The sequence below is a fragment of the Bos grunniens genome, chromosome 21 (assembly GCF_055505025.1).
Source record: "Bos grunniens cultivar Pamir isolate PY7600 chromosome 21, Bosgru_T2T1.0, whole genome shotgun sequence".
Lineage (NCBI taxonomy): Eukaryota > Metazoa > Chordata > Mammalia > Artiodactyla > Bovidae > Bos > Bos grunniens.
Window position 1 is genome coordinate 13,875,203 of NC_141185.1, and position 18,175 is coordinate 13,893,377.

The 18,175-nt window shown below is 46.5% G+C and overlaps 1 protein-coding gene across 3 annotated transcripts in view; it reads left to right on the forward strand.

The window, feature by feature from the left end:
• Positions 1-18,175, forward strand: part of FBLN5 (fibulin 5) — a 93,055-nt gene that overhangs the window by 3,875 nt on the left and 71,005 nt on the right. For all 3 annotated transcript variants that reach the window (XM_086363190.1, XM_086363191.1, XM_086363189.1), the window contains 3 exons: positions 507-561; positions 2,868-2,919; positions 6,895-7,149. In XM_086363190.1, the coding sequence (XP_086219316.1) occupies positions 507-561; positions 2,868-2,919; positions 6,895-7,149 (362 nt within the window). The remainder of the gene's footprint in view (positions 1-506; positions 562-2,867; positions 2,920-6,894; positions 7,150-18,175) is intronic.

Here is an 18,175-nt window from a genome sequence, read left to right on the forward strand (position 1 = left end):
CAGGGAAGCCCTGATTTTTTTGTTTGTTTGTTTTTAATGCCACCTGAAGTCATACACTGTGGCAAACAAACAAAAAAACCCAAGGTCCTAGTGTATAGCACAGGGAGCTATATTCAATATCTGGTGATAAACTATAATCGAAAAGAATATGAAAAAGAACATATGTATATAATTGAATCACTTTGCTATACAGCAGAAATTAACACAATGTTGTAAATCAATCATGTCATTAAAATTTTTTTCAATTATTTAAAAAATGCCATCTAACACATTATGTTGTGTTGATATGTTGATATGAAACCAGTGGAAGGGGCGTAGTTCTCTTCGGGATGGTTGGGACATCTGGCATGTCCCCGGCTACTCGAGCACGCCCCTCACCCTCCAAATACAAGCACAAGGTGGGGTCACCATTGTAAACACACGGGCAGCACAAGATGCAGATATAACCCCAGACCCGGGCGCTGGAAGTGTCTTGGGCGTTTACGTCAACTTCTTACTTCCCACAGGATACTCACCGTGACCGTTCTGGCTCTCTGTCTTCCAACTCCTGGGAATGCACAGGTAAGATTTTTATTTTGTTACTTGTCGTGAAGTATGTTAAAAAACAGGCTGAGGGTGTCCAGCCATGCATTTTAGAATCCTAGGATCGTGTCGTTTACCTGAGCCTAGCTCTTCATTGTACAGAGGTTAAGGCTGGGGCTCAGGGAAGCTGAGACTTGCCCCAGCTGGTGCAGTTTGTAAGTGGCAGGGCTGGGACCTTGGTGTCCTGATTTGCCATCCAAGGCTCTTATAATCAGATCATGCTGCCTCATTTGTGTTCGTTGGGTAAGTGCTAAAAACTCAAGCATGTTCTAGTGTTTCTGGGCAGTGGTGCCTCTCTGTTCTCCCCGTGTTGCCCATGTGTGTGTATGTGTCCTGACTGGAGGAGGTGGGCAGAGGAAGGGTGACTCAGCTCCCAACCAGTGAAGACCCGGCTCTGGCCCAGACCCCTGGGAAGAGTGTGAAGGGGGATCTTAAGCTCCTGCGGGGCTATGTGGAGAAGCCTGCAGTATCCCTGACTTTACAAAAGTGATGTTTGTGTCAGCTCTTGAGAAATGTGGCAGATCCCTCCTAAGGAGCTCAGGGCAGCCTTTCTGCATCTCCAGCTCAGAAATGAGAGAAGCCCCACCTCTGAGCAGGGCTGAGGGGCCACGTAGTCAAATGGAAATGCACATGCATGTACATGAACATATAGAAGTCAGGACAAAATCACCAACACAGCCCCTCCAACTGTTGGTTTCAGCTGTGTACACCAGAGCCCTGAAACAGGACCAACCAAACACTCAATGCTCTCCCAAACTTTCAGGGTCTAGGAAGGAGATCTTAGAATTTTAATTCACATTTGTTTTGATCACATCCTTTAAATGTTTTTTCAAAATTAAGAATTTTGAAATAGATTTCATTGGTGGTGGAAAGAATCTTGAGAAAAGTAGCAAAGATTTAATTTTTTGATGTGGGCCATTTTTTTAGTCTTTATTGGATTTGTTATAGTATTGTTTCTGTTTAACGTTTCATTTTTTTCGGCCACAAGGCATATGGGAACTTGGCTCCCTGACCAGGAAATAAACCCACACCGCCTGCCTTGGAAGGCAAAGCCCCAACCACTGGACCACCAGGGAAGTCCCACCAAAGACTTTTAGGCCTTGGAAAGGTCTTGGCATTCTCCATTATAGCTCTGTGGTGACAGTTGGCATCTAGATCCAGAGAGGGCCGTGTTTATAATATAGTGTTTATTGCATTATAGGCATGTTAGGCACATTAACAATTTAGTCCTTACAACCACTCAGATGTAAGTACTATCATCCCCATTTTACAGATGAGAAAACCGAGGCATAGAAAAGTTATGCAGTGAGTGGGGGCTGGAGTGAGAGTTGGAAGCCAGTCAGTAGACTTGAACCCACACCTGCACTTAGCAAACGAAGGTTGAGACTTACCACATATACTGGTTTTCTGAACTTTATGGCACAGCCTCCTGGCTCATTCATTCCATTTCTTTTGCCCCAAGGCCCTAAGATACCTGAATCCACTCCCAGGAATGCAGCTGAATCTACCATCTCCACATATCAACCCATAGCTCAGGGAAGTTTAACTCCCCCCAAACCATAGGGAAAGCCAGGCAAAACCACACCTCCTTGACTTATTCCTGTAACATGTCAGCTCTAGAGGTTGATTGTTGAGCCCATGAGATTTTTCTAAATGCATGAAGTTGTAACTCAAGTTGTATGGGAAGCCTGCAACCCTCGGGGGCTGTTGAGACCTGGCTATCTCTGGAAGCATCTTTGTGTAATTGTCTTCCTGAGGTTAAAACGGAAGAACTTCCCCAATTCTGTTTCTCTTAGAAAACTGACTACATCACTGTGTAGATTTATTTTATACACAGACCCTGTAATCAGGTACAAGATTTCAGAGGGGCCAAAGAACTCATGCTGGGCACTGGAAAGGAGTTAAATAGCCCCCAAAGAAAGAGAGTAGTTGACCTTAAAGCAATAATATTCTCTCCCAGGAAGGGGTGAGTACAGGGCAAGCCTCGCTGGGCACATCAGATGTGATTAGTATTGCTCTTCAGAACTAGAGCAGGAAAAGGCCCCAGTAACCATTTGCTAAAACTGGGCATTTTGATACAATGATGCGGGAGTTTAAAAAGTGATGCTAGGTGTAAAATGATTGTAATAAAAATACCTAAGTTATAACACAGATGTTGGTGTTACAAATGCCTTGTTTCTTTACCCATTTCCTGTACTTTCTGTGATGCAGTTAGAATGCTTCTGTAGTAAAAAAAAAAAAAAAGTAAGTAAAATGACCTCTCCTTTTTCTCTTCCTTCCTGCAGCAACAGTGTACTAACGGCTTTGACCTGGACCGCTCGTCAGGACAGTGTTTAGGTATGAGGCCCTGAAGGTCCTTCGCAGGGCGGGGGTGCAGCCACAGCGCCATCGCAGGGCCGTTTCTCTCTCAGCTGGTGTTCAGTATTGTCAAGTCTGTACCAGCCTTGCCCACAGAAATGGGCAGAAACAGTGCCACGGGATGGTTGAAATCAATGAGCTCTTCCGCTGGCCACCTTCTTTGTGCCCAGCACTGGTAAGCCCTGTGCGACAGGGCGAAGATGAGGAAGGCTTGATCGCCGCCATCAAGGAGCTCCCCATCTGCGTCAGTTTCCTAGGACTGCCTTCACAAATTGCCACAAACTTAGGGGCTTACACAGTACAACTATATGACCTTATAGATGTACAGGTCAGAAGCCTGATGGGGGTTCTACCAGGCTAACACTGAAGTGTTGGCAGGGCCTTGTTCCTTTCTGGAGACTGGAGGGAAGAATCCATTTTCTTGCTCATGATGGTGCTGGCAGAATTCAGTTTCTTTTTTCTTGTATTTTGATTGCGATATAATTGACATACGATGGCGTCCAAGTTTAAGGTGTACAGTGTGTTGACTCGATCCACTTATGTATTCCAGTGTGACGACCATCATAGCTTAGAGCTCACACCTCCCTCCTGTCACATAATTACCTTTTTTTTTTTTTTTTTGTGGTGAGAACATTCAGGATTTATTTTCAGCATTTTTCAAGTATACAATAGGTATTGTTCATAATACTCACAATACTGTGCATTAGTTCCTTAGAACTTATCTTCTAGCTGGAAGTTTGTACCATTTTACATCTCCTCATCTCTCCCACCCCCAAGCCCCTGATGACAACCATTCTACTCTCTGTTTCTTTAAGTTTGGCTTTTCTGGATTCTACATATGTGATATCTTGTAGCATTTGTCTTTCTCTGTTTGCCTAAACTCATAAATTCTGTTTGCATAATGCCCTCAAGGTTTATCCATGTTGTTGCAAATGGCAGCTTTTCCTTCTTCCTCATGACTGAATAATAGTCATATGATTATTATTAATATTATATTATTCATATGATGATGATATTAATTGATAATAATATCACATCTATCGTTATGAACTTTATCCATTGATGTGCATTTTGGGTATTTCCATAATTTGGCTAGCCTGAATAAATGCTTCAATCAACATAGCAGTATAGATATCTCTTTAAGATTCTATTTTCATTTCCTTTGGATATATACCCCAAATTGGAATTGCTGGATTGTATGGTATTTCTAGTTCTAACTTTTGGAGGGACCTCCACGCTGTATTCCGTAGTGGCTACACTGATTTACATTCCACAGAATTCAGTTTCTCGCGGTTGTAGGACTGATGGCCCTGTTTCCTTGCTGGCTGTCAGCTGAAGGCCTTTCTCAGTTTCTAGAGGCCACCTTCTTCCTTGGCCTCTTCCTTGGTCTTCCGCCTGCAGAGCCAACAAGTTAAGTCCCTCACATGTTTCTAATCACATCTTTTTCTGTTGCCTCATCTCGCTGACCAATCCTTCCGCCTCTTCTTCCACTTTTAAGGATTTGTATGATTTCCCTGGGCCCACCCAGATAATCCCAGATAATCCTCTCATCTCAAGGTCTTCTGATTAGCTTTAAATCCATTCTGTGAGTGCATGCATGCTCAGTCACTCAGTTGTGTCTGACTCCTTGGAATTGCAGCTCTGTGGACTGTAGCCCTCCAGGTTCCTCTATCCATGGAATTTTCCAGGCAAGAATACTGGAATAGATTGCCATTTCCTCCTCCAGGGGATCCTTACGACCCAGGGATTGCACCCACATCTTCTGCATCTCCTGCATTAACAGGCAGATTCTTTTACCATTGAGCCACCTGGGAAACCCTTAAATTCACTCCATCCATGCCTAATTCCTCTTTGTCTTGTAACCTAATGTAGTCACAGGTTCCAAGTAAGTGAGTGAAATTTGCTCAGTTGTGTCTGACTCTTTGCAACCCCATGGACTGTACAGTCCATGGAATTCTCTAGACCAGAATACTGGAGTGGGTAACCTCTCCCTTCTCCAGGTTATCTTCCCAACCCAGGGATCAAACCCAGGTCTCCTGAATTGCAGGCAGATTCTTTACCAGCTGAGCCAGCAGCAGGGATGCAGGTTCCAAGGAGGACAATTTAGGGCTCTTCTCCTAGCACGCCATCTAGTGGGGGTGGTAGACCTAGGCGGAGTGAGCTGTACAGAGTGGAATAAAGTCATTGCCAAGATGAGGTGATGTCCCCTCGAGAAGTAAGGGAGAGAGTGATGCCTTCTGTCTGAGGTCAATAAAGAAAGCCTTCATGGAGGTCACATTTGAGTTGGGTGTTGAAGGATGAATAAGATCCCGAGAAATAGCATCCCAAGTGGTAAGAACAGCATCAGCAAAGACCAGGAAGGCAATCGAGTATAGAATAGTGTGCTGTGGATGAAGCATAGAGTTGGGTGTTGAAGGATGAATAAGATCCCGAGAAATAGCATCCCAAGTGGTAGGAACAGCATCAGCAAAGACCAGAGAGACAATCAGAGTATAGAATAGCGTGCTGTGGACGAAGCATAGAGTATAGAAAAAGAATACGGCTCCCATCTTGGGAATATATTTACCTTTTAAATTATATTTGATTTAGGCCAAATCATTTGTAATCTCTGAGCTTAGGGTTGAAAAGAATGATGGGTAGTGAGGAACAAAACCATGACTTGGAAGCTCCAGGCTCCTGCTTTGACTCAAGGTGAAGGGGCGTGAGGATGTGCCAGTGGATGCAGAGAAGGATGACAGCCGTCTTCCCTGGCCCCCCAGTTTAAATGATGATTTCAGGCTTACAGCTAGAAAATGGAGCTCCATGTTTCCCTTTGCTGAGGGGGGAGTTGGCACGAGTCTCTCGGAGGAGGTGGCGGGGTGAGCTGTCAGGATTCAGGGCCCTCTCCCCCAGCCTCTGGTCCCACGGAGAACAGACCCCCCAAGGTTGGTGAGAGGGTCAGGTCAGCTGCTCCTGCTGGCAACCCAGTCCGGGCCTCCTCTGTTCCCCGCCCAGCAAGGCTGATTTTCTAGAGAACTTACCCCCACCCCCAAACCCCACCCCCAACTCTAGACACAACAGACTGAGCACCAGCCTGGCTGGAAGCGGGCCCTGTTTGTTGGCACCGTGTGAGCTGACTCTCAAGTAAGTCTCCACTTTCCTAACAAGTAACTCACTCTTGGCCAAGCCTTGTCTTTCTGGACACAAGGGACTTTTTCTCCCTGCCTAGCTGTTATTTGGAATAGAATTGAGTACAATGATGAGAACCATCCCAGTGTTTCCTGAGTGTCGTATGGACACACAAGAGTACCTGAGATGCTTTTGGGTGATACATCCACAGAAAAACACTCTTTATTTTAATAGTTTTATATTTTATTTTTACTCTTACCTTCTATTTTTCACAATTGATAGTGTTTTTTTTCATTTGCTATCATCATGTAAGATGAAAAAAATATGCACACTTGGGTTTACAATGTGGATTCATTTAGAGAAAAGTGTTAAGCATGTGGGGCTTCCCTGATGACTCAGTCAGTAAGGAATCTGCCTGCAGTGCGGGAGATGCAGGAGATGTGGGTTCGATCCCTGGGTGGGGAAGATGCCCTGGAGGAGAAAATGGCAACCCACTCTGGTATTCTTGCCTGGGACATCCCATGGACGGAGGAGCCTGGTGGTTTACAGTCCATGGGGTTGCAAAGAGTTGGACAGGACCGAACACATGATGGATTGGTTAATTGGATCAAGCATGTGACAGTCCAGGGTAGCGGGTATTTGATGACTTGTCAATTTGATTCAGTTCAGCTAATATTTGGGTAGTACCAGATGGTGATGGGCCAGGCACTGCCCTACGTATTTGGGAGCAGATGCTGGTAAATCATGGTTGGGGTCCTTCCTGGTGCTGTCAGCACAGAGCTCTGCTTCAGTTTGCACCATGTGGCTGAGGGGCTGCTAACACCTGTCCTTTCTGTGGCCTTGCAGATGTTGATGAATGCCGGACCATCCCTGAGGCCTGCCGAGGAGACATGATGTGTGTCAACCAAAACGGCGGGTATTTGTGCATCCCCCGAACGAACCCCGTGTACCGAGGGCCCTACTCCAACCCCTACTCCAACCCCTACTCAGCTTCTTACCCAGCAGCTGCACCCCCGCTGTCAGCTCCAAACTACCCCACCATCTCCAGGCCTCTCATATGCCGCTTTGGATACCAGATGGATGAAAGCAACCAGTGTGTGGGTGAGTAGCCCAGCATCCTAGGCTTCCTCTAGGCTGGCAAAGCCACGCTCCTGTCCAGCAGGTCCAGCCCAAGGTCGTCTCCAGAAAGCCACTTTGTCTTCGCTTTATTTTCATCTATATATTCACCTATCTATCTTATCTATCATCTACGTATTTATTATCTACCTACCTGTCTTTCAATTGTATCTATCATCTATCTATTTGAAGACCAAGCTCATGTTTTTTCTCTGTTCAGTAACAAGTATATTCGGTCAAACATACTAAGTGAATCCCAGAGAGAGGATCTAAAGATCTAAAAAGGACTAGCTTTCTAGAGCCTTAAGCATCACACACCCTTGAATGGAATGTTTGCTCCTGAAAGAAAAGAAGCCTTGAGGGACAAGGCCAATTGTTCTGGAAAGAAAGTGGGTTCCTTGGGTGGGGACCAGTCTTTTGACCAAGCGGAACCTTGTAGATGGGAGCTCATAGTGTGAGTGGATCTTGGGGAAGAAGGAGATGCCATATGCCATGAGGTCCCCAGGCTGTTGGCAAGTGTTGTGATGGTGCCTGGGGGAGTGCTGGAGCTCTGTGGGCCAGTGTGGCTTTCGTGGAGGGTTACCCAGTATCCCCCCTCATTGCTTAAGCTTTGGTTGGACCAAAACTTTGCAACTGTTTCCAACATTGGAAGGTAGGTCTAGAGTGATGATCGCTCCAAAGTTTTTTGATCATATGCTCCATCTGCAAAATCTTTTTGAACCTGGACCCTTATTACATGCATGTTTATAAATTACATACATATCCTGTTAGTCTCATATGGTTTGAGGAGTGTAAAGCATATGTGAGACATAGAAAATTTTAAAGAATGTGATCAAAATAAAATATGAATTGAAATTCTAATATTTCCTTCCTGTGCCCTGGAAGTTTGTGAGACCATCAGGGTACTTAATGAGATTGATGTTGGTCCCATTCCAGGGTTCTGAAGGTGGTGTTGTAACCTACTGCTGGGGAGGTGTGTTGGTGATTTTGTCATGTCTTCTATATGACCATGCAAATGAGTGTGCATTTTCATTTGACTACATGCAAATAATATGCAAACAATGTGTCTTTCAGAGCAAAAGGGAAAATTGGATACGCCTTGTCCAAACTTCTCTATTCTTACTGATCTAAAATATGTGTGTGTGTGTGTGTGTGTGTGAGAGAGAGAGAGAGAGGGACAAGAGCTGACTGATGGTCACGTTGAATATAGATGAGTGTTCAAGGAAAAAGAATACAGGACCCAATCAAGTCACGGACTGAAGTGCTGGTGGGGAAGATAGTAATGCACTTCCTTATGACCACTAGGACAATAGGCCAGTGTAACTGAAAGGGACTTTAACAGTCTTTAACCACAGCCTCTTCATTCTATAAAAAAGGGGATGTGGACTCCACCAAGAAAGGTAATTACAAAGGTAGGATGGGGGTCCTGCTCTGCTGACAGCACCCTACGTTTTCCTCACTCGCCTACGTGACTGCTCTCATTTGGTAGAAAAGGAATGATCTGGAAGAAAAGGCAGAGAAAGAGAGTTGGGGGGTGGGGAGCTGCTCTTCAGGATGTCCTGTGGGGCTGGAGAAGCCGAGTGACCACGTGCACATCTTGAAGTGAGGAAGGGGTTGTCAGGACCCTGTGAGTCACTCCAGGATTTCAGCGGGGGCGGGTCTCGGTGGCCGTGAGGCAGTCCCGCAGACCCCTTCTGGGGGACAGCTGGGAACTCCAAAGCGACCCCTCCCCTGAAGCCCTCTTCCCAGGATCCCAGCACTGGAGAATAAGCACGCGGCTGGGAACCCTATTCATCTCCCGGTCCCTGTGACGTCAGCACTTTTACGGCCTCCAACCTGTCTCACGGGAGATGCGGAGCCTCATAATGGCCCTTTTGTAAGGAGAATACAATCCAGGAACCCTAGCGAGGACTGGCACCGGGCCGTCCACTTCCGAAAAGTTCAGCCTTATGTATTTATAAGTCCCGGGTTCCTCCCCGCCTCCCTTCACCCCACCCCGCCTTTCCTGGTTTACACTGGTTCTTCTGGGCATTGTGAGAGGGGACGTCAGAGGGAGGAGGCCCCAGGAGGAATGAGAGAGGCGGGGCCTGGGAACAGGCCACGGGGAAGCAAGGCTGGGGCGGGGGTGGGGGGTGGGGGGAAGGTGGGGAGGAACCGAAGGAACCCAGAGGGGGATATTGCTGGGAAAAGAGGAGGTGAGGGGGTGAACGTAGGTCTGATCCTGTGGAGGAAGCTAGAGTAAGTGGCGTGTGATGTGGAGAATTGGAAAGTGTTTCTGAAACTTGGGTATTCTTTTTTTTTTTTAATGTATTTATTTCTTTGGTTTAGCAGTGTCTTAATTGCAGCAAGCAGGAACTTTAAGCTGCGGCATGCAAACTCTTAGTTGTGGCATGTGGTATCTAGTTCCTTGACCAGGAATGGAACTTGGTCCCCCTACATTGCGAGCAGAGTCTTAGCCACTGGACCACCAAGGAATCCCTCTTTTTTTTAAGCTTTTATATTGGATTGTAGTTGATTAACCATGTTGTGATAGTTTCAGGTGTACAGCAAAGTGATTCTGTTGTACATATGCATGTATCTATTGTTTTTCAAACTTGGATGTTGTGGGAGAGGAGGACCACATGTCCAAGGGGCCTCTCCTCCTCCTCTTCAACACAGAAAATGCTCAACAACAGGAACAGCAGCAGCAGTAGTAATAATAGCAAGCACATGGTGCTGTGTGCTGGGATCCTTACCTGAATGAACATGTTGAATCCTCACCACAAGCCTATACAGCAGGCCTGTTGTTATTCTCTTTGGCCCTGAAGCACAGAGAGGTTAAGAATCTGTCTAAGTACATACAGCAGGTGGGGGCTGACCCAGGGTTTGAACCCATTCAGGCTCTGGATGAGGAAGCTGAGGCTGAACAAGGTCAAGGTTCAAGCCTCACAGGAGTCAGTCCTGGATCCCTGATGAAAAACTAGGGCTTTCTCTTGCCTTTTTTTTTTTGGTAAATAAATTTTTGTTCTGTAAAACTTTGAACCTAGACAAAAGCAGAAGAAACAAAGTGAACACTTACCTGCTTGTCACCCAGTTTGGTAATTGTCAATATAGACCCACTCTTGTTTCTTCTTTACCCTGACCCAGTGGATCAATTTAAAGCAAATATCAGGAATCGAATCGTTATATCCTTAAATACTTCAAAATGTATCTGTCTCTAAGAGATAAAGCTTCTTTAAAAAAATAATAGCCACAATACCATTGTCAAACCTATAAAAATTAACAGTAATTCCTTTTTATCATTTAATATCCAGATAGAGTTCAGATTTCTGTTATTCTTTCATAAATGTCCTTTTTTTCTTTTTTTTTTTAGAATCAGATCCAAGTAAGGTCTACAAATTACATTTGATCAACAAGTCTCTTACCAGCTTCTTAATCTTTTTTGACTCTTTCGCACTTATTTGTTGAAGAGGCTGAGTTGTCTGTCCTGTAGAATTTCCTACATTTGTTATCTTGCTTGCTGTGTTCTTGGAGTGGATTTAGCATATTTCTTCATCCTATCTATTTTTCTGTAAACTGGTAATAGTTAGATCTAGAGACTTGATCCAATTTAAGTTTAACTTTGGGGCCAGTTATTTTCTAGGTAGTGTCCTTGTTCTTCTTTGCATGTCCGGTTTCTGCATATCAACTGTAAGTAAGTCCAGCTTAAAGAAGCAAGTGGACACTTTCACTGAGGTTTGCTCCTTCTGGGTTTTGTACCCACTTCCAAGACAGCAATTTCCTTCCTTGTCCTCTGTCTCTGCAGGCCGGGCAGGGCCAGACTCGGAGCCCAGGTCCCCTGAGCCTCTGAGCTTCCTTCTTGACCTCTCTGTTTTCGGTTCTACTTGGGAGATCCCTAGACCCTGCTCCTTCTGGAACAAAGTTTGGCCTCAGGTTTGAGTCCACAAACCCCTAGATGTAAACCTGGATCACTCAGGACCTCTGCAGGCTTAGTGAACAGTGACACAAGAATTACATGAACCAAGAAAGTTTTGTGTCATCAAGAAAACCGGCATCTTGGCTTGGGGATGTTCAGCACCAGGGCAACCTCTGTGAGGGTAGTGGGACCCATGGCTGGTTAAAGTGTGTCCCTTGGATCCTGGCCCCTTGGGAGAGCTGATGGTCAGCATCTCAGAGATTGGAGAACCAGATGGACTTGGTTAATTGGCAAGGAGGATGGAACTGGTACCTAAAAGGCAGGATGCTGTGGGGCTAACAGGGTTGATGCTGAGGACTCAGGGAGGGGTGAGCTAAGCTGAGTGGTTGAGGCATTCAGAATATGAACCCCTACTCAGGAACCTTTCTACCATCACACTGCCTCTGAGAACAGGACTTTGGCTAAGGTTCCTCATGTTGATGCCACTCTTTTAGGCTTGTCTGTTTCCTTTGTGGCTTAACTTGTCACCTCTCTGGGTGGACATTCTTCATTCTGGCTTTGCTAATCAATTTGGCTCTGTGGCCAAACTAGGGACTCCACCAATAACTAATGCTCATGAGACGTTTTGCAATTGAGAAAGCAGCCTTTTACTAGAACCACACTGCCCCAGGGACTACAGGAATTCCTCTGGTCATTTGTGAAGTTACAAGCAATATCTTTATTCTTCCTTCTGGCCCAGGGTTTTCTCATTGATCAAAGCGCCTGAGCAGGCAGAGAGGAACACATATGGATCCTTTTGGAAGATGAATGGCATTGGCCTGAAGCATTCTCTTGAGTTATTTTTCCTGAAAGTCAGCCAACATGTAGTCAATCCCTGTTTATAGAGCACCTCGTTGGTGCCAGGCTCTGGCTTAGGCGCTGAGGGGGGCAGGGAGTCTGGGCACAGCCATGGGACTGTCTTCAGAGCTTACCGTCAAGGAAGGGCGATTAGTCATGGAACAAGCAACTGAAATACTTGGCAGCCTCTGATAGGTTCCTGAGATTTTTCGAAGAGAAGGCAGACAGGAAAAGGCTCTGTTTCCTGGAGTGAAGAGGGCTGGGCTTAGAAGCCAGTCAGGCCTTGATATTCACCTTGGTTTGGCTACTTCCTAGGTAAGAGACTGGGGCCTCAGTTTCTTCATCAGTAAAATGGGTACAACAATGCGTATTTCACAGATAACATGTGAAAATATCTCACCCAGTGTCTGCATAGGGTATCGCTCGGTAAATGTTAATTGAGAAAAGAAAGATTCTCAGGTCTTGAGATGATAACTTGTAGAGAGTCATCAAGTCTGAAAATGTATTAAGTGCCTTAATTTTTTTTTTTTAATTGATATCTGGTCTTCTTTTTTCTTTTGCAAGGAAGCTTTAATCTTTATAACTTAATTTATTTAATGTCTTAGGCCAGGCTGTGTGTGGCATGCAGGATCTTAGCTCCCCGACTAGGGATTGAATCTGTACTCAGTGGTTAAGGGAGAAGTCTTAACCACTGGACCACCAGGGAAGACCCAAGGTCCTAATTCTTGAAAACCTTTAAAATGACCTAAAACTAAGCTTGGTACTCACTCACCTTGCAGACCTTGTTGGGCTTTGCCCAGTTTAGTACTTTATGAGACTTCAGTCAGGTTGTGCTTTGAGATGCTGGTGAACCCTGAATTTATTTAATTGTGAAATAAAACAAACTACCCAGCTGATAAGACAAGGGCAGGAGTGCTTGGATGGGGCAGCTCCTGCAGGCTTTTCTTCATATTTTTTAAAATACAGGTTTGAAACCAAGTCCTCAGGATGAGACCAGGAGGGAAGCACAGGAAGCTGAGACACTGGGCTCTTTAGCTGCTGAATTGGGACCAGACCAGGCAGGCCCAGGGAGGAGGGGACCCAGGTGGAAGCAGGATACAGATTTGTTCAGATGTCCCTGTGAACTGGGCCTTAGGAAGCCTGATCATGTGCAGTGCCCGCACTCAGGTTGTCCCATCTTGCTTCAGATCTTTCCTAGTCACTGGCTGGGATAGTGAGCAAACATTTTCACTTCTCTGAACCTCAGTTTTTCCATCTGTAAACCGGGATGACAGTATCAATTATTAGTATAGGATATTTGTGAGATTTCACTGAGATAGTTCACATAACTTGTCTAGCATGGAGGCTGGCTTTCTGTAAGGGTTAATAGTTGTTATACTGTTTTGGGTGTGTCAGATCTTATCATTCTGTGATGAATTCTGCTACTCCATATTCCTAGTCTTGTTATTCTGCTATTGTTTATTCTTTCCTCTGGGAGTTAGACTTAAGAGCAGGAATAGAGATGCAGATGTAAAGAATGGGCATGTGAACGGAGGGGAAGGAAAGGGTGGGATGAATTGGGAGAGTAGCATTGACATTTATACCCTACCAAGCAGAAAATATATAGCTAGTGGGGAGCTGTTGTATAGCACAGAGAGGTCAGCTTGGTGCTCTGTGATGACCTAGAGGGGTGAGATGGGAGAGTGGTGATGGAAGGGAGGCTCAAGAGGGAAGGGACATGTGTACATGCAGAGCGGATTCACTTTGTTATGCAGCAGAAACAGCAACAACAAGAAGAGAGTACAGGCCTTTTAGAGAATGGAGGGTTGGATTCTTACCACTTTTGGTGGCAGGAATTGGCATTACTTGTGCTTCCAAGGGGAACTCAGCAGAGAAGGGACTCCAGGAGGGTGTCCAGGACAGCTCTTCTCACATACGAATGTGCCCCAGAGTCACCTGTGGGGAAGATCTGACTTGGCATGTCTGCTGTGGGGCCTGAGGCTCCACATTTTGCAGAAGCTCCTGGATGATGAGATGCTGCTGGTCCAGGGAAGCTACCATCCCATCTATCTACCCTTAGATAGGCCTGTATTTGAAGAAAGGTAGAAACTTTATTTTTAATGTAATTCCCATATTGTTCAAATTTGTTAGAAGAATGTTTTATTTTTGTTGAAAAACAAAAACAAAAAGCCCCAAAGAAATGTTTTTAAAGCCTAAATTGAAGCATCATGTTGTAGCGGTAAAGTTAGGACATCAGTAAGAAATGTTCTCTGATTCCCAGATTAGCTAGTGATATTAAGAAAGTCACTTGGCTTCTCTGACCTAAGGTTTATTATCTGTAAAAAGCAGGGATTAGAGGTCTTACTATGGGATCTGTGGATAGAATTTAGCAGATCGGTTTTCATCTTTTTTTCCCTACTAACTTCTAATGAAATTTAACATTATCTGCCTTTATATAGGCAATAAACCACAGGACGCTTAGCAATACCTGTGGCAGTATTGACAAGAGAAGCACAGATATTTATACATCACATTAGAGCTGTACCAGTTATTCTGACACACTTTGAAGATCTTGATGTATTTTGAAATAGTCCCACTTGCCATCACTGCAAAATTGTGGGAGATACTAGACCTACTACTCAACCTTGTCATTTCTAAGATATATTATACATTTGTTTAAAAAATATTTTGATAACTTCCAGTATTATTGGTTTCTTTCATAATCCTATGAATATAATTTATGCAATTAAAAGCATTACTCTGAGAAACAGGTCCATGGCTTCACTGGTCTGCAAAACACATGCCCTAGACCAGATGATTTCTTCAATCCCTGGTCCTTGGGGAAGATGATGGTTGTGTCCAGGCAGCCTGGGTTTTCTGTTAACTTGTTCCCACCTGGATTGCTTGTAATGTGGTCCTTCTCTACTTGTGTGTTTCAACCAGCCCACGTACTCAGTGACATCTTCTGCTGGGACCATGCCAGTCCTCCACTTATGAGGAAGCCCGACCTACCCACAGCTGTAGCTGGCTGCAGGGATTGGCCTAGGTGAGGCCTAGGTGACCTCACCCTGACCGCGGTGAGGTCAGGGCACTGGCTGGCCTTGGGGCTGAACGGGAACTCTCTGGGCCTTTGTGTGTGTGGTAGGCACTTCCCTGCTGCCTAGCATGGCCATTTTCTCAATGAACCACAACTTTTTCTTGGCTCTCACCTTATGTTCCTTGGTCTGGTCATGTTTCTTTTCATCATGTTCCATTCTGGGATTAGCCAGTTATGTGTGAAGAGCAAGCGGTATTGCAGGAGGATGGGGAAACGTGGACTCTGAGCCGCCGCAGCTCCAGCCCTGCTGTGGTTGTTTCTGGCGAAAGCGAGTGTAAGGCCAGGTCTCCAGCAAGCCCTGCTGCAGGGCAGGAGGGCACGAGGTTGCTGTCACCTTCTGGGGCCAGGGCCGAGTGGACCATTGCAGCCTGTTTAGCCACATGTGTTTGCAATTAGTGGTAGGTGCCTGGTACTGTGGTTCTCAAAGATGTTCAGTGGTTCCCAATATGTAGGAAGATGATTGTACCTCCTCTTTCATCGTTGAGGCAGGTTGTAGATTTCTTTTCAAAGATCCCTCTGATGAAGTGGGGTGAGCACACCACTGGACACCCGGGAGCAGAGCTGCTCGCAGAGGTTTTCTGCCCACCTCGCAGCTTCTGCCGGAGCTCCATGTGGCTCTGATCTGGGTGTGTGGGCGGGGTCCACAAGGCATGTGTGCGGCTCCTACACCCAGTGTGATGCAAGAAACAGTGATCTGGGAATTCTTTGTGCTGTTAGGAATGGATTAGATGAAATAAAGAAGTAAAAGTGCCATATGAAAGCAAAGTGTTAGTGTTGCGGAGAGTGTATGCATGTGTACAAGGAAACTGATTCAAGCCATAAATGAGGAATCACGTTTAATGCTGCTGATAACAACATCCTCATGTAAATACCATCTGATAGGCCCGAGTTATATCTGCTGTTATGCCAAGAAAGGGGATCTTTGTGTTCTCAAAGGCCTGGAGCGACTGGGTGACAGGCTGGGGAGTGGTGGAGGGCAGTGTGATGTGTGGGGAAAGTGTGGGCTTTCGATTCAGAGATGCTGGAGTTCAAATGCCACCCCCAGCACAGGTGCCTGGCTCCAAGCTATAAACCCTTTGAGAGACCTCTCTTCCAGATGGGATGGTAGTGCTTACCCTTTGGAGTTGGTTTTAGCAAAGGATGTGCTGTCTACACCCCCCAAACAATTGCTGCTGTCTATCACTCCCACCACCCTCTCCACAGATGAGCAGTGCCTCTGTCACATCACATTTAGCCAATCCCTGCCCAGCACAGGGACAGACAAGTGGCAGCTGCTCACTGGCAGCTTATCCCAGGTGGGCAGCTGTCAGGAGGGAAGGGGATTTGTAACCATGTGCTGATGCTTCTTCCCAGCTCCACTTTGATCCCTGCTCAGCCAAAGAGGCTGCCTTTGAGTCATTCTCTGGGCTCTCTTACCTCTGGGGGTGCCGAGGGGCCAGATGGGTATACTTGTTCTCTTTCTTCGGCTGCCAGCCTCTCTGGACACGTGGACACGCCGACAGAAAGACAGACTCCAGACCACATTGCCCCAGGAGGTGGTGACTAGGAAGTGCTGGTGGGCTGGGCTGACCCATCATCTAGAGACCCCTGAGTCAGATGATCTTCGAGCAGGCTGGGTGGTCTCCTGCTTAAGGGCAGAAAGGCTAGGCTTCTTGGCAGCCTCCAGGTATATGACAGAGGGCAGGCAGGAGTCCACGTGCTCTCACCAGGACATGGGTGCTAGGAGTTGAGACAGTGTCGGGGCTTCCTTGGATGCAGCCGCTGCTCTAGCATCCACTGTTTACCCTCAGCATCTGGCAGTGTGAATTCTCAACAAGCTGTGCTGTGCTTAGTCACTCAGTCATGTCTGACCCTTTGCGACCTCATGGACTGTAGCCCGCCAGGCTCTTCTGTCCATGGGGATTCTCCAGGCAAGAACACTGGAGTGGGTTGCCATGCCCTCCTCTCTCAACAAGCTATTGGCAACTAATGAATGGATGAGTGACGGGATGAATAGAAGGAAAGCATGGGCACCGTTCAACCCAGGTGGCTGGGGGTACCTTCTCTCACTTCCACATTTGGTCTCTCATCATCCCCTCAAAGCATGCCCCTTGAATGGCTCCCACTGTGCTGGATGCCAAAGGGGGACCAAGATGACCAAGCATCTCTGTCCCTTGAGTGCCAGCACCGTGTTCATGGTGTGTGCCTGCACCCAACATGCTTCGTTGGACCACTGGCACTTGGCAAGCATTGAACTGAATTGAATTTACACTGTAGCTGAGGGGCTGATGGGAAAAGATGCTTGTGAAGAATCATCTGCTCAGATTAATTTACCAAGAGACCTTACCTCCACCATCCTTTCTGCCCTGGGCTCTGCTAGGAAAAATCTGTGATAAGCTGTGTTCTCCTTGGAACCAGGGCTTTGTTTCTCTGCCCTGGGAGGGACTGGCTGTCAGGGATCCGCCTGTAGCCAGGGTCAGCTCCTCGCACAACTCCAAGGGGCGCCATTCAATTGTGCGGCCCTGCCATTGGCATCCTCTGGAGCCCAACAAGCAGCAGGAGGCTCCTATTTGTCTTGGAAACAGAGGTGCATGCTTGGGGAAGGGTCCCCGGGCCATCTCCTTGGGGGCTGGCAGGGAAAGGACATTCACAGGATTCCTTCCCTCCAGAGGGCCTCAGACATCAGACTGGATGTTAAGGACTGACCTCCCATTCCCCTCGGCTTGTCGGAGCTGGGCCAGAGGGGAGATGGGGACAGCCAGTGCTGGGCCCTGCCCCAGGCAGCCAGCATCGACAGGCTCCAGGGGACGGCGGGCGGGTCGAGGCTGGGAGGCGGTGAGGCGTGGGGGACTTGTCAGTGTGAACTGACTTTCCTTCAAACTAAAACGTTTGCAGAAACCCAGCCAGAGTTGATTTATGAGCCCCACATATTTCATAGGTCTTAACACATCCCCCAGGAATCAATGAGGTCAGACAGAACAGACTTTGCATCCGGAATCAGTATGAAATTGGCATCTTCAACAGTTCCCGTGGGAAGCAGGGGATAATAATTTAAGGGAGATTATATTAATAATGCAAAGGCACAAAAATCCCAGACTCAGCTTCATTCCCATTGGGGAGAAAGACAAATCATCTGTTTTCTGCATCTGAGCTGGGTGAGGGGTGGCCACCTCTGCTGGGGCCACTGTGAGCAAAGTGAAGCATGATGGGATGCCGGCGCCATG